The sequence below is a fragment of the Somniosus microcephalus genome, chromosome 8 (genome assembly GCF_052327205.1).
Source record: "Somniosus microcephalus isolate GS21.2 chromosome 8, FLI_Smic_1.0, whole genome shotgun sequence".
Lineage (NCBI taxonomy): Eukaryota > Metazoa > Chordata > Chondrichthyes > Squaliformes > Somniosidae > Somniosus > Somniosus microcephalus.
Window position 1 is genome coordinate 191,142,001 of NC_140994.1, and position 17,134 is coordinate 191,159,134.

Here is a 17,134-nt window from a genome sequence, read left to right on the forward strand (position 1 = left end):
GAGATGTGGAGAACAGGCAGTTTCAGAATATGAATGAAAGGCCGACCAGGAGTTTTAAGATAGGTCAACCAGTTTTGGCCCGGGACTACCGCACAGAGAAATGGCAGCCAGGAACGATCTGTACAGGGCAAGGACCTCTAATGTATACCGTGGACGTTGGAGAGAGCATTGTAAGACGCCATGCTGACCAGATTCTAGAGTCACTGGAAAACGTCAACTCCACACCACGATCTGATACACCTGGCGATGAAACCGAAGTACCAATTGCATCTACCGCAGAATCGGTGGTATTGGAAGCAGACGAACCAAACAACGACATTGATCCCGACTCAACCTTGCCAGAAGAACCTGATATCCCAAAGAGGCGTTATCCTGACAGAATCAGGAAGCCTCCTCAAAGACATAGATACATAGATACATAGAAGATAGGAGCAGGAGTAGGCCGTTCGGCCCTTCGAGCCTGCTCCGCCATTCAATGAGATGATGGCTGATCATCCAAATTCAGTACCCGGTCCCTGCCTTCTCCCCATATCCCTTGATCCCTTTAGCCTTAAGAAATATATCCAACTCTTTCTTGAATATACTTAATGAACTGGCCTCCACCGCCCTCTGTGGCAGAGAATTCCACAGGTTCACCACTCTCTGGGTGAAGAAATTCCTCCTCATTTCAGTCCTAAATGGCTTACCCCTTATCCTTAGACTATGACCCCTGGCTCTGGACTCCCCGGCCATCAGAAACATCCTTCCTGCATCTAGTCTGTCCAGGCCTGACAGAATTTTATAGGTTTCGATGAGATCCCCTCTCAATCTTCTAAACTCCAGTGAGTATAAGCCCAATCGACACAATCTCTCCTCATACGTCATTCCTGCCATCCCAGGTATCAGCCTGGTGAATCTTCGCTGCATTCCTTCCATGGCAAGAACGACCTCAGGTAAGGCGACCAAAACTGCACACAATACTCAAGGTGTGGTCTCACCAAGGCCCTGTACAACTGCAGCAAGACATCCTTGTTCTTGTACTCGAACCCTCTTGCTACGAAGGCCAACATACCATTTGCCTTCTTAACCGCCTGCTGCACCTGCATGCTTACCTTCAGCGACTGGTGTACAAGAACACCCAGGTCTCTTTGCACTTCCCCTTCTCCCAATCTATTACCATTCAAATAATAATCTTATAATTGCTTATAATTGCTTAACTTCAACTAATGTATCTAGCAACCGTAATTGTAATTGTAATTAGTTATTATTTAGTTGTTAAATGAATGTTATGTACTGTTTATCTAAAAGGGGAGGAATTGTTGTGCATGTCCCTTTAAGGGAATAACTGGTCTCAGACTGCAGTACCGGCAGTGACCACCCCTGTATAAAAGGCCCTAGCACGCTTCTGTAGTTTCAGTTTCCAGATTGTCTCCATTCAGTAAAGACTTGTTAAGCCAACTCCTGCATTCCGTGTCTCCATTAACACACGGATTTAATACTACCGAGCCACTCTTGGTGATGGACATTGAAGTCCCCTATCCAGAGTACATTATGTGCCCTTGCTACTCTCAGTGGTGTTCAACATGGAGGAGTACTGATTCATCAGCTGAGGGAGGGCAGTATGTGGTAATCAGCAGGAGGTTTCCTTGCCCATACTTGACTTGAAGCCATGAGACTTCATGGGGTCCAGAGTCAATGTTGAGGACTCCCAGGGCCACTCCTTCCCGACTGTGCCACCACCCCTGGTGGGTCTGTCCTGCCGGTAGGACAGGACATACCCAGGGACGATGATGGAGGGGTTTGGGACATTGGCTGAAAGGTATGATTCTGTGAGTATGACTATGTCAGGCTGTTGCTTGACTAGTCTGTGGGACAGATCTCCCAATTTTGGCACAAGTCCCCAGGTGTTGGTGAGGACTTTGCTGGGTTGACTGGGCTGGGTGTGCCGGTGCCGAGGTCGATACCGGGTGGTCTGTCCGGTTTCAATAGTTTGTTCATGATATTTCAGCTTCTACCTTATTCTCATGTGAATGTCCCAATCATTTAATTCTCTAACATTTTTCAGAAGTGCAGTAAAAGTTGCCTTTTATTTCCTGATTTGCTGTCTGTGAGAATTCTTCAATGTGATTGCCTGCTTAGACAGCTCATTGCTGTCACTGCAGCTCTGTGATGGAGATTACCATTACACAGCACTACAATCAATTGCATGTTGAGAAAGGTAAACTTCTCGCCACAGATTGCGAGATCTCTGTGGGCAGCTTTCTTCAAGGGCAGTGGCGAGCGCCTTTGCTTCGCTGCTGACCGCAAATTACAAGCCAATATGTCCTTCCATTTGTGGGAGGCGTATTTTGAGCTCACCCCCAAAGGTGCTGGGATTTCCAACTCGGCCAGGTCCAAGTTCCAGCCCAAATTCTGCCCTCCCCACCCTATGTTGCCTCTACATCAGACAGTCCTCCCCAGTCCTTGGAATTTTGGCACCTCAGTCTAGGATTTTCTCCAGTTTATTTAACCTCTGAAATGGGTATGAAAGACATCCAAGGCCATGAGTTGCAACAGTATAGAACAGACAAGAATGATAAAATGTTGGTGGAGAGGAATTATCTTACAGAAACTCTAGATGGTCCTTGGACTTCAAAGCTGGATCTATGTCAAATCTCTACTTGTTCTTGAATGAGGACAATGGATAGAAGTCATTCTCATCATGTTCCTTTTTGTACTTGAAACACTAAAGATATAGTCATGCAAGTATTGAAAGAGCCCTGTGAATAAAGTAGCATACTGTTTCTGCCTGCATAACAGTCATTGCACTTCAAAAGCAATTAATTAAGTGCAGCACTTGAGATATTTCACTGGGCAGTGTGACAACTGCCCCAAGTTATTTCAATTATGATCCTTATGACTAGGAGGAGACTCTCATCCCATCAGTCTGGACTGAGTTTATGCCCAGGCCACAGAAGTATAAGTGTCAAACTGTCACTCTACTTCTGTAATAGTTGATTCTTGACTTGAGACATAATTATTTAGCATCTGTGAATATGAATTTGTAGAAGATGTACCGAACTGCTGACTTAACAATTTATGCTTATTTTAATGGTATATAAAATATAAGGCGCAGCTTGTTTTTAAATATGATTGCTGGATATATAATTTAGCACTGATATTTTATAACTAGTACTGTGAAATTGTGTAACAGTTGTGGAGCTGCAATTGTATATCTCGTTATAAAGTAACTTCATCCTGATTTCAACTATGGATAAACACTCAATAATACCGAGCAGGCTGTCCTACTCACTAAATCGGTTAGGATCTGATCAATCTAGAACCCAATTTAACAATATAGCCCATATTTGATAAAATGGGGCTCTTTCGTCTGGAAAAGAAATGTCTCAGAGAAGATATTTAATAGGATAGAGCATGTAAACCTAAAACAAGTCTTTCAGATACATTAAGATAGAAGGACTCAGGCTTGTGAAGGGTAAATTTAGGAGAGACTTCAGAAAATACTTGTTTACAGGGTGATCAGCAGGGGGTACAGCATCGAGCAAGATTGGTTGAGGCCAGGGCAGTGAGCTCAGTAGAACTGTTGTTCTGGAAGATGAGGTCAAATGGGTTGAAGGGCCTTCTTCATCTTAACGCGTTGATAAAAATTAAGAAATCCGAAAATGACATTTATCCTTGTTTTAATGAAGGGGTTACCTTTATAGTGTGCCTTTCGTGACCTCAGGAAGTTCCAAAGTACTTTACAGCCAATTAATTACTTTTGATGTACAGTTTGATGTAGGAAACACGGCAGTCAAATTGTGCGCAAGGTCGCACAAACAGCAATGAGATAATGGTCAGATAATCTATTTTAGCGGTGTTGGTTAAAAGATAAATATTGACGAGGACGCCGGAGAACTCCACTGCTGCTCTTTGAATAGGGCCATGGGATCTTATACGTGCTTCATCCCATCATTGGTGAACATGCCCCTCCTGTTGTCTAGGCCCGAAGCTCTGGAATTCTCTGCCTAAACCTCCCTCTCCTCCCTTCAGATGCTCCTTAAAACCAACCTCTGACCAATCTTTTAATCACCCAGCTTAATATCTCATTTTCTGGCTGTGACAATTTTTGCCCGATTACGCTCGAGAAGTTTTACTACATTAAAAGCTCTACATAAATGCAAATTGTCGTCGTCCATCTGAAAGGGCAGACTACGCCTCAGTTTAACATCTCCTCTGAAAAACAGCACCTCTAACAATGCAGCACTGCCAAGTGTCAGCCTGGATTAAGTGCTCAAGTCTCTGGAGTGAGACGTGAACAATTTTAGAACCTCATCTGACCATTTCCCATTCTTTTCCTATTTCAAAACATACCCTTCTACCCATGCTGAATCAAAATTTAATCCAGTTCCCTTCTGAACTTTTCAACTGAGTGTCTATTGCAGTATGTCTGTATAAGTAGTGATTTTTTAAAACTTAGTTTACCATAACACTTTGTTACCTTATAATTATGATCAATTGGTTCTTCTATCCTTGGTTTGTACAAAATAAGCTTCACAGAGCCAAAGCGTTTACCTGACTCGAGCAGCTACTTTGAGTCTGGTGTTGATGCTGCCCCAAATGAGACAATGTTAAGTACATCAGTGAATCAGAATTTTAATTGTTGCATCTCTGCAAAATGCCATTCAACTATTGCTGAAATGCAATCAATGATCATGTAGCAATTAAATAATCTGGAACACAATTTTCCCTACTCACTAAACCTATTACAATCTGTTAAATCTAGAAAAAAATCTAAAACGTAACTTGATAAACTAGGCTCTTCAGCCTTGGAAAATGTCTCAGAGGAGACCTGAGAGGTTTGGAAGATATTGAACAGCATAGAAAAAGTACACTTGAAACAATACTTTCAGATACACAAGACTAAAGGGCACAGAATCAGTGACGGATAAATTTAGAGCAAAATTTAGCCCATGAGATTAAAGAACCTGCATTGGTTCCTTGGGAAGTCCTAAAGCACTTCATATCCACTGTACTTTATTTTGAAGTGTAGTTGCTGTTATGTAGGCAGATTAACACCACCACACAAATTATGTAGTGCATTTATCTTCCCCACTTGTGACGGTGTAGGATTGTAATGATGCTCCACATTATAGGCAGATGTGCTTACAATCTATTGAAGTACCATGTTGTGTGCTGCCAATACCACACCAGAGGTACCATCATCACTGAACTACCCTACTATCTCACTGAAAACACTGAAATAAAAGCTAATTTACACATGAGGCTTTCATACTATCTAAAATATTTTTTTTTGCCTTTTTTCTCATCTCTGCACTCAGTTAGCTGTGAATTATCATTAAGGATCTTTCAAGTCAATTTTTGCCAATTTAAAATCCCAGGTTTTTACAGGAGTTTTAGATTTTTAACAAAAACTGGGAGAAAATCAGAGCCTGAAATACCAGGGTAAATTCAGAGAAATGAGTAAAAATCATTTATTTTAGCGTTCAAACCTCAACAAGCAATAAACTAACAAGGCACAGCTAAGCTAAATGACAGACTACAATTACAGTTCAGACACCACTTCTATAGTCTCAATGGCAGTTTCAAAAGTAATGTAACAGAAGTTGCCATGATCACAAAATCTTGTCAAGTTATTTTAGCAATCAAATGCATTTATAGTATCTGAAGTTAAAATTAATGTTTAAAGTAGCACATTGCCACCACAGCACCAAGAACAAATGTTTTTTTTAAAAAGCTGAACTGAAAATATGAAATGCTTGATGCTAATTTTTCAGTATGCGCTATGAATGACATATCACAATCACTATATGCAGCATATCCATTTCATTGATGAAATAATTGTAGTAATTTTCAAGCTCTTTAATGTGCATCCTGACATTACAAGAATGATGTGCATGCATCTCGATCTGATTTTTTGAGAAAAAATGGTAAATTGGCTTTTAATGATTCAGCACCCAAACTAATCTGGGAATTTATCAGTGGAAATAGCTCAATTATTAGTAAAAACCTTCTCACACAAACTCTAGATACTCTTCAAGATTAGCTTATTCATCATTTGAAACTCTGCTCATTTAAATGCAGAATTAGCTATCACCTTCTGGGCTCTAAAGCTGCTCTTACTGTCATTGCAGTGAATTGTGTACAGACCAAGATGGATCAATATTCAATTAATGCAAGTGGAAAATTTCCACTCCCAAAACATTCTCCCTCCTATCCTGAAGACAACTCATACTGCTCTGATGGCAATTAAACAAGTGGTGCTAGTCAGCAGATTGTTTGGCTGGGAGTGCAATGGGAAGCCAGGGGCGGTAGGATCAGTACAGCCTATCCGAATATTAACCGTATGAGCCATCTATACACAAAGAGTGGGTACTGGATTGTGATCAGGAACTGAAACTTCCTATATGAGGGACGCTGAAGTCACCTGCAGCACCCTCACTACTATCCCAGCACTTATATAGCGCCTTCCATGACCTCAGGATATTCCAAAGCACTTTAGTCATTGAATCGGGTTTTGAAATGTAGTCACTTTTGCAATGGAGGAAACACGGCAGCCAATTTGCACATAGAAAGGCCCCACAAACAGCAAAGAAATAATGACCAGATAATCTGTTTTAGTGATGTTGGTTGAGGGATAAATGTTGGCCAGGACACCAGGGAGAACTCTTCTTCGAAATAGTGCCATGGGATCTGTTACATCCACCAGAGAGGGTAGACGAGGCCTCGGTTTAACGTTTATCTAAAATACAATGCAGCACTCCCTCAGTACTGCACTGGAGTGTCAGCCTAAATGTTGTACTCTAAGTCTCTGGAGTGGGACTTGAACCCACAACCTTCTGACTCAGAGGTGAGAGTGCGATCACTGATCCAGGGATACCAGTGGATACAAAATACATTCCTTAGCTGTACAGTTTATTACCACTCATGCTGGGAACTAGATAATGGAGAAGTCAAGCCATTTGAAGCCTGCAATATCCAAGTTCAATACAATTCTTAAGTAATTGGAAATTCTATAAAAGATAAGACTTCTATATGTACAACACAGGGGAAATCTGGAGCACTGCTAATGTTCAAACATTAAGATTTAGAGCAAATTCAGGATTAAAAGCAGACCAACACTTTGATAGGGAAACTAATTCTACATTTATTATGCACGAGGAGAGTAAAAGTACAAAAATTGTCAAGGGTCACAGATTTTTCAACAAATCTTGTGAGGTCTAACTAAATGTGCAGATGTAGGAAAAGAAAAAGACAAAGACAAAGTGTTTAAAACAGACGCCCAAATTACAGAGGTGCGGAAGAGTGCGCTGAGCTCCTGGGTCCATCCTTGCATGAGGTCTGCACACAGTTCAGTACAGTTGTTTTCGGTCGCATTGACAATTAAAGCTGTTTCCCTTCTGTTGCCCAATATAGGCCAAGTTCTTTAAAAAAAAATCACAAGCATACACAATAAAATATAGCGCCAGAACACACCAAACATAATGTTTAGAATGCCATAAAACAAAAGTAACATTTGCTGCACATGTATTAACCTCCAGGCTTCTCCCCATTTGACCAATATAAGTCACCACTCTGGAAAGAATGTTCAAGTCTGGAAATGTAAGCAGCACTCAGTTTGACTTTGGGGCAACTTGCAATTTAAAAGGATTGCTAGGGTGGGGGGAATCTTGGAGGAGCTTCAGAGTGAACCCAATTTATTGACAAACAAGGTAAAAACAAGTTTTGAACTGCAGCCTTGGTTTCCTCCCACAATAAAAAAGCCTATTCAAAGTACAAGTTCAAACAGTTAGGAATTAGTGACAAACATCAATAATTATCCCCATTAAATGTTACATTAACTGCCAGATATTGCCTTTCTATATAGTTCCCACATGTGTCCTTACAAGATGCTTCAATGAACCATTTCCCATTATATCTTAAATCTAAATAAATAGTTACTAATAAAAGCATTTTTTCCCCCACACGTTGGCTTATTAGTTTGTAAAGGTTGCATAAAGTTTTAGATACCATTATTATTTCTGTGTGACATGCTGATTACCAGTCACACCCAGACCAGAGTGGCCATTTAAAAATCAAATACAGCAAGGAGACAGGCTTGGGATGCAATCAGAGATTTCTTGAACAGAATTTATGCTGCAATCATATACATAGCATCTGTATTAGCAACTTCTGAATAAGTGGAAGAGGAGGTATCCAGGCTCAGTCCCATGTATTAAAGTAGCCCACATCTCAACCATAATTAAGTGAAGTGCCTCCTCGAGCAGCCAAGGATCAACCAGTTAGAATTCATGTTGCAGAGAGACTGTAAAAACCCGTGAATGTTAGGTCAGTTAACTGTGGTAGTGAAAGAACAATCAGATTACTGGACATTGGTGTAATAATTTACAAGTGATGTATCAGAGTTTGTCATCTCACCTAGGCTGCAATTCAAAGGGTACCAAACTAGTTATGTGGCAACCATTTGCAATTGTTCATCCATATCAAAGGTTCACATCGTTCCCCAAAGGATCTACCAACTTAACTGCTGAGCTTAAGAAACAAAACGGTAGTAAGAGACAGGGGTACAAGTTTCTCAATTCAGTTACCAATGTACTGAACCAGGTAAGCATGACCATGGCTAAATAAATGATGAAAAGTACCACTTACTGCTCTAAACCTAGTTCATTTACTCCAAATCCTTTCGGTCATTTGCATGAACTTAAAATTGAAATGAAAACACATTGGGCCCTAAAGCTCAGAAATATGGGCTGCTGTTTCACTAAGTGTTTTGCTGAAAAGTATGCAGGTCCAAACATGAACATGTGCCACAGGCCGCCACGCTGACTGAGTAACATTCACTGACAAGGAGACCACTGTGCCAATATTGTTAGATGTCATCTTCTTCAGAAAACTCAAAGCCCTCTTCTTCATCTTCCGCAGCAGTAAATTCGTTAGGTTTCAACCTGAGAGGAAGCAAAAGGGTAAACAAAGTCATACAAAAGTTTAAGACAAGCCCACACAACCACTCAGACGCTGAATACAGCAAAGATGCTTTTAGAATTATTCCTGCAAAAGCATTCTCACACATTTCCTCCTTGCCTACCAAGTGACAAATCTAAATGGATATCAAAGCAATACATTTGGGTGTGAACATTAGTAGTATGATCCAGTTAAAAAACAGACCGACATCATATGGCCAATTTTTTTGTTGTTGCTCAAAGTAAAGGTGCAATGCAAGTGAAATCAGCAACCACTGCCACGGTGGTAAAAGTTCTTACTCTGCCTACAATGCTGATGAAATCTTTAATACTGTTTTTTTTTTAATTTTTTTTTTTTTAAGTATATCTGTTTATGGGGCATGTGCATATAGCAGAAGTATAGTTTTCAATATCAAAAGAAACTCAACTCTGAAGAGAAAGTCTCCCAAGTGCAGACTTTATCAAATTGATTAAGGTGATAATTAGTGGCCAAACACAGATAATGTAGCCAGCAGTATAGACTGTCTCTACCATACATATTTTGAAAAAATAAATCTTGTTGTTAGGGCTCAGCAGGAGTATAGTGTACAATTCTGGGCACCACACATTAGAAAGGATGTCAAGGCCTTGAACAGGGTGCAGAGGAGATTTACCAGAAAGGTACCAAGGATGAGGGAATTCAGTTATGTGTAAGACTAGAGAAGCTGGGATTGTTCTCTTTAGAGCAAAGAAGGTTAAGGGGAGATTTAATAGAGGTGTTCAAAATTTACTGGGGTTTTGAGAGTAGATAGGAAGAAACTGTTTCTACTAGCAGGTGGGTCAGAAACTAGAGGACACAGATTTAAGATAATTGGTTAAAAAAAAGCTAGCTGGGATATGAAAATGATTTTTTTTTTATTTTTTATTTTTTATTTTTTTTAAACTCAGCGAGTTGGAATGATCTGGATTGCTTTGCCAGAAAGAGTGGTGGGAGCAGATTCAATAGCAAGTGGGAAATGGATATATACTTAATGATTTTCAGGGCTACGGGAAAAGAGCAGGGGAGCAGGACTAATCGGATAGCTCTTTCAAAGTGCAGGCACAGGTACGATGAGACGAATGGCTCCTTTCTGTGCTGTATGACTTCCTCCTTTTCCCCATTACACCCCCAGCCCCTCTCCCCCAAGCTCTAATCAAGACTTTGCTCTATAAAGGGCTTTTTGTTCTTTGGCCAGAGCAGGAAAAATCAAGACTCCAAGAACAGCAAGGTCACTGAAGCATTATCCTGTAAAATGCAGCAGTTGCAAGCCACACCAGGCCAGCAACACCAAAGTACTGTAGAAGGTATATATATATAATCCTAAGAATGACATTATCTATAATCCTAATCTTTTTCACTTGTTCTAAAGGACATCAAAGAAGTGTATAAACCGGTGGTAGGACTTGGAGGGCCTGCCTATGCCTTTAGGCCAGCTTGGAGAACAGCAGCAAAACATTATTGTCCTGGTATAAAAGATAGGAGATAATCTTTTTCTTTCTAGTGCCCTGATGGAGACATTTAGTCCCCGGTGTAAATCCTCATTTGGCATGAAAAGAGAACTTGTTCCTGGCTTATTTGGATAGATCATTGGCATTTTATGAAGCTCTCAAGAAAGTGGCTCCACCTACTTATCAAACAACCCTTTACCAGAGATTGATACGAGTCTTTTCAGCCAGTTTGGTACAGACCCTGAAATTCTCTGCCTAGTGAAATCGCAGATCACTATACCGGAGCAGCCATTTTAACCATAGCATCCAACATGTCCAGTGTCAACAGTTACAAAAAAACCTCGTCCAGTGTTAACCACACCAGTCTGCTAGTGATGGAAAGTATTTGTGCACTAATTTCACCCAGTAACTCTGGTGAAAGAGTTTACATGTCGAAAGTAGCCCTGTGAGCAAAGTTGTTTCTATGCATCCAGCTGTTAACATTCTCTTTCTGAAGCTACTGCAACTTTGCCTTGAATGGGAGACTCCCATACTTTGCCATCACCTCCAAAGAAAAAGGGAAAAAGAGCAGGCAATGAGGGAAAACCTCCTTGAAGCTACCATAGGCAACAATTTTTGGGTCTAGTTACAAGTACATCTGAATACCAGTAAATTTTGTATTATTAGTTTAGATCCACTAGTCAGTTTCACTTGCAATATAGTGGATTGTAGTGTATGTGCCTTTAAGAGCCCCATGTGTACTGTAATGCCGGTAATGGCCACTCGGGCTATATAAGCCTGTATATTGTGTTGTATCCATTAGTTCCCCTCCAGACTTTGTTTAGTAAACACCTATCAAACCAACTCCTGTCTTCAGTGTCTCTATCAACACACAGACACAACAGTGGCGACGAAGTGGAAACGGACTTACCTGCAGTTCGGCAGCACCTCAAGGACATCGATTCCTCTGGCGTCCAGAAGAATCAAGAAAGTGAAAGAAGCGGTGGTTTCACCAGCTGGCCAAGCTGGTGGCAGGTACTGCGCTAATCCTTCCTGGGCGTCAGGCTGGGGCTCCAGCGGCTGGCGCTACGGCTGGGCCGGGCAACGAAGGCGGAGGCAGGCGGTGACAGACGGGGAGGGAGCACTCGGGAGGCGGCCGGCGCTGCAAGCAGGTCGGCATTCAGACCTAGAGAGAAAAAGTCCGGCGGGAACGAGTCTCCAACTATAAATAAATTTTTTTAAAAAGGGAACGGAAACCGCTGGAAACAGCGTTGTCATCGGCGGGAAAGCGCGGGAAGCGCCATATCTTTTCTGCAGAAAAGAAAAGCGCGGGAAGCGCCATATCTTTTCTAAGATGCCCAAGTCTGGCAATATTCATTCTTTTGATAACGAGATAGAGGATTGGACCACATATGTGGAAAGAGTGGAGGTATATTGCACTGCAAATGGAATAGATGAAAAAAAAGCTTCAGTACTGCTAAATCTAATGGGCGCAAAGACATACGGGCTGTTATGAAACTTAATCACTCCAGCCAAACCAAAGGACAAGAATTTTAAGGAAATTGTTGATACCCTACAGGAACACTTAAACCCAACATCGCTGCTGATAGCGGAACGATTCAAATTCTTCAAGAGAAATCAACACAAGAATGAAAGTAACGCTGATTACCTCACCGAATTAAGGAAGCTATCAAAACACTGCCAATTCGGGGCAGGACTAGCAGATTATCTTCGAGACAAATTCGTCTGCGGTCTCCTAAGTGAAGGAACACAGAAAAGGCTGCTTTCTGAAAAGGATTTAACACTGGACAAGGCTTTCAGTATGGCTGTATCATACGAAGCAGCCGCAAGAGGAGCTGCAGAGATACAACAAAAAAGACAGGACTTCGGCACCCATGAAATGACACAGGGTTGAGAGAGATGTTATCGCTGCGGCAGATCCACCCATGACCAGAGGGACTGCTGGTTCAAGGACAAAGCATGCAGGCAATGCGGAAAGATTGGACACATTGCACGGGTATGCCGATCTGGACAAAATAAATCCACAGACAGGAAAAAAAAAAAAAAATCAATAAAGAAAAGTACAGAAAAGGTACAAATGATGACGGACAGTAGCTCCAAAGAGCGATAGCGACTCCGAAAACAAGAGACTAAGCTGTCTCAAATTACATAATGTACTTGCCAAAGATGATTACCAGACCATTTGGGTTACCCTCACGATAGCAGGGTCCCCAGTTAAAATGGAGCTAGATACAGGATCAGCTCTGACCGTCATAAATCGACGGGATTACGAGCGGCTATTTCCACATATACCTTTAAAAGACACATCCATTATCTTGAAAACATATATGGGGCAGAAAGTATACCCCAAAGGAAAAATAAGGGTGCCTGTTGTATACAACGGCAAGGAAATACAAAAGTTGTATTTATACATTCTACAAGATGGTGGCCCACCGCTGTTGGGACGTGAATGGATCAGGAAAATACGTTTAGACTGGCACTCCATTCAGGCACTGACGGTGACCAGTAAGAAAAAAAACGATGATGACGTCATACCTGAACGATTAAAAGTCATCTTGGCCAATGCCAAAGAAGTGTTTCAAGAGAAACTAGGAACCTTGAAAGGCATCACCGCCTCAATAAAAGTGGAAGATGCAACAATTCCCAAGTTTTTTAAAGCAAGACCGGTGCCATACGCAATTCGTCCAGCAGTCGAGGCAGAGCTGGAGAATTTGGAAAATGCAGGCGTATTATCCAAAATAGATTGGAGCGAATGGGCAACACCCATCGTTCCAGTCATGAAGAAAGCATTGAATAATGATAAATCTGAAGAACAGAGAAAAATTCGCATCTGTGGAGACTTCAAGGTGACGGTAAACCCGGTCCTTCACACAGTACAGTATCCTCTTCCGAGGATAGAAGATATTTTCGCCTCACTATCCGGAGGGAAACGTTTCACCAAAATTGACTTGGCACAGGCATATCTACAGATGGAGGTTGAAGAGGCCTCTAAAAAATCTCACGATAAATACACACAAAGGTCTGTACCAGTACAAATCGACTGGTTTTCGGAGCAGCATCCGCTCCAGCTATCTGGCAAAGAGCTATGGAGCAAGTCCTCCAAGGGATTCCGGGGACTCAATGCTACCTAGACGACATCCTTGTAACAGGAGAAAACGACAACGAGCACCGTGCCAATTTGGAGCAGGTGCTCACGAGGCTGAGAGAACGGGGCCGACGAGCAAATCGCCCCAAATGCGAATTTTTCCAAAATCAAATATCATATTGTGGCCACATAATTAATAAGGAAGGGTTGCATAAGTCACCTGAAAAAATTGAAGCGGTCATAAAAGCCCCAGCACCTGAAAATGTTTCACAATTAAGGTCATTCCTGGGATTAGTAAATTACTATCATAAATTTTTACCAAACTTATCAACTCTTCTACACCCTCTTAATGAACTGCTACAAACAGGAGTAATTTGGAAATGGAGCGAAGACTGTAAACGTGCCTTCCATAAATGCAAAGACTTAACCACGTCCAAAGAAGTTTTGGCTCATTACAACCCATCACTGCCAATCAGACTAGCGTGCGATGCATCCCCTTACGGCATAGGAGCAGTATTATCGCATAAATTCCCTGATGGCTCGGAACGGCCGACAGCTTTTGCGTCACGCTCATTGAACTCAGCTGAGCGTAACTATGCCCAAATCGACAGGGAAGCACTCGGCCTGGTATGGGGAGTGAAGAAATTCAACCATTACCTACACGGACAAAAATTTACCTTGTTGACTGACCATCAACCCCTCATCTCCATATTCAACCCTAAAAAGGTTGTTCCCATTATGACAGCGCAAAGGCTGCAGAGGTGGTCCCTTTTTCTCGGGGCACACCAATACAACATAGAATACAAAGGATCAAAACAGCATGGGAATGCTGACGGTTTATCGCGCCTACCGTTGCCAACGGTAGAAGAGGCACCTACAGTAGACCCAGTGGAGATGTTCCACTCAACCATAGTGGAATGTCTACCAGTAACAAATTCTGCCATTGAAAAGGAAATGAGAAATGACCCGACTCTCTCACGAGTCTACGACTTAACGGTGAAGGGATGGCCAGCACATGGCAAACCACTGTTGCCAGCATTCTCGCAAAGAAGAGAACAGCTGTCAGTATGCCGAGGAACCTTGATGTGTGGATCCAGAGTGGTGATTCCACCCAAACGCCAGGATAAAGTGCAAAAGGAGCTTCACGAGGGGCATCTGGGTGGAGTGAAAATGAAGAACCTAGCCAGAGCGTTTGTATGGTGGCCAGGTATCGATGGAGACATCGAAGAAATGACCAAGAGCTGCCTAGGATGCCAGAAGGTCCAAAACGCTCCACCCCAAGCTCCTCTACATCCATGGGAGTGGCCCTCATCTCCCTGGCAAAGGGTACACATCGACTTTGCTGGTCCATTTATGGACTCAATGTTCTTAATCGCGGTTGATGCACACTCCAAGTGGCCGGAGGTAATAAAGATGTCCTCCACCACCACGGAAAAAACTATCACAGTATTAAGGACCATATTTGCCAGGAATGGGCTGCCGGAACAGATCTGTTCTGATAATGGACCGCAATTTGTGTCCGAAGAATTCAGGAAGTTCTTAAAAAACAATGGGGTTAAGCGCTACACGTCCGCCCCATACCATCCCGCCACCAATGGATTGGCTGAAAGGTTTGTCCAGACCTTCAAGGCGGCCATAAAGGCCATGGGTAATGAAGACATAAAACTTCAGCACAAGGTGGATAACTTCTTGTTCACATACAGGAATGCAACACATATGGTTACAAACCAAACTCCCACCATGATGTTCTTCAATAGAAGCCTAAGATGCCGGCTGGATTTGATCAAGCCCAACATCAGAAGGGACGTGGAGAACCGGCAATTTCAAGGCATGAAAGGCCAACTAGAACCTTCCAGATAGGTCAACAAGTTTTGGCCCGGGACTACCGTACCGAGAAATGGCAGCCTGGAACTATCTGCACACGACTAGGACCGCTGATGTATACCGTGGACATCGGAGAAAACATAATAAGGTGCCATGCTGACCAAATCATAGAGTCATCCGAAAAGGGACAACCTACACCACAACTCTATACGCCTAACGATGAAGTAGAGATACCCATATCTACCTCCGATCCGGTGATACTGGAACCCGATGAACCCGACACTGGCATTCAAGCCGAATCAGCCTTGCCAAAAGAACCTACTACACCACCAGAAACTACTACACCACCGAGGCGTTATCCGGACCGAGTCAGGAAGACTCCAGAGAGACTGACTTATAATTAATTAACTGCAGCAATGTGTATATTATTTTTCTTATAACATGTAATTAATAATTACTTAAAATATTATGTACTGGTTAGCTAAAAGGGGATAAATTGTAGTGTATGTGCCTTTAAGAGCCCCATGTGTACTGTAATGCCGGTAATGGCCACTCGGGCTATATAAGCCTGTATATTGTGTTGTATCCGTTAGTTCCCCTCCAGACTTTGTTTAGTAAACACCTATCAAACCAACTCCTGTCTTCAGTGTCTCTATCAACACACAGACACAACATGGATGAACTTGCAAAGTGGCTGAGTAAACAAAGGAACTCTGTGACTCCAAGATCTCTCTACAGCTTTGAGACACAGAAGCAAAGCTACTGGACTAGTTTGCCACCGGTTCATCCAAATCATTCAGTGGCAGTAACAGATAACTACTAAGAAGCAATTCTTGTTTGCATACACCAAAGGAGATATGTGCTGAGTCAGCAGCATAGCTGGATCCAAGGCAACGTCAAAAAGGGGGACCATCCCCATCTCTTCCCCTTTCTTTCATAGAGACATGATTGGTAAATAACCAGTGGTTTCAGGTCACTAGGCTGAAGCAGATAGATCTCTTGACAAGGACTCAAACGGTCCCAGGTTTCACGAATGCTCTGTGGTTGGTGCTGCAGCCAGAGTGCAAGTAAAGGCCTCCATCATCTCAATAGTGCAGAACATTATCCTAAAGTTGTCTTTCTGGAAATCCCATGGGAAAGTTTTGTGTGAAGTGTGTGCCATTATTGGCATGGATCAACACCAGAGCTAAACCTGAAGCAACATCTTCCAGCATAGTCTCTGACTCAACAAATTTAAATGAAGAACAGCTAAAGACTACCTTAGTCATACAAGCGGTACAGCAGTGTAGTAGTTATGGTACTGGACTATCAATCTAGAGGTTGAGTTCAGGAATCACCATGGCAAGTTGTGAAACTGAATTAATGAATCTGATATTTGTGAGCTGGCATCAGAATAAATGACCATGAAAGCTGCCACATGGTCATAATACCCCACTGGTTCACAAATGCCCGTGAAGGGATAGTGCCACCCCTACCCAGTCTGGCCTATATGTTACCCCAGTCCCTTGTCCATGTAGTTGACTCTTAATGTCATCTGAAGTAGCAATGAATGCAACTTTACTAGCATTGCCCACTGCTGCAGAACAAAGTAAAAATACAAGAGCTGGCACCAGACCAATAGATGAACCCAGGATTGGGGAAGAGGTGTGACCACTGCCAGAAGAGATTGTATGGAGCTAGAAGATCTAAACACCTTCCCCCAACCATCTAAGCCAATGCAAAAATCTGACTGCCCTAAGTAGCAGAGCATGCCCCCAATTCAGATAGGTTTTGCAGTGTGCAGATATGAATACATCACAATAACAGCGAGGGCCTCCCA

At 42.3% G+C, this 17,134-nt stretch overlaps 1 protein-coding gene across 1 annotated transcript in view; it reads right to left on the minus strand.

Moving 5' to 3' along the window:
- Nucleotides 1–5,429: 5,429 nt before the first annotated feature.
- Nucleotides 5,430–17,134, minus strand: part of LOC147113978 (zinc finger matrin-type protein 4-like) — a 44,597-nt gene continuing 32,892 nt past the window's right edge. The window contains exon 7 of the mRNA XM_085995442.1: nucleotides 5,430–8,924. Within this exon, the coding sequence (XP_085851568.1) occupies nucleotides 8,849–8,924 (76 nt within the window). The 3' untranslated portion in view covers nucleotides 5,430–8,848. The remainder of the gene's footprint in view (nucleotides 8,925–17,134) is intronic.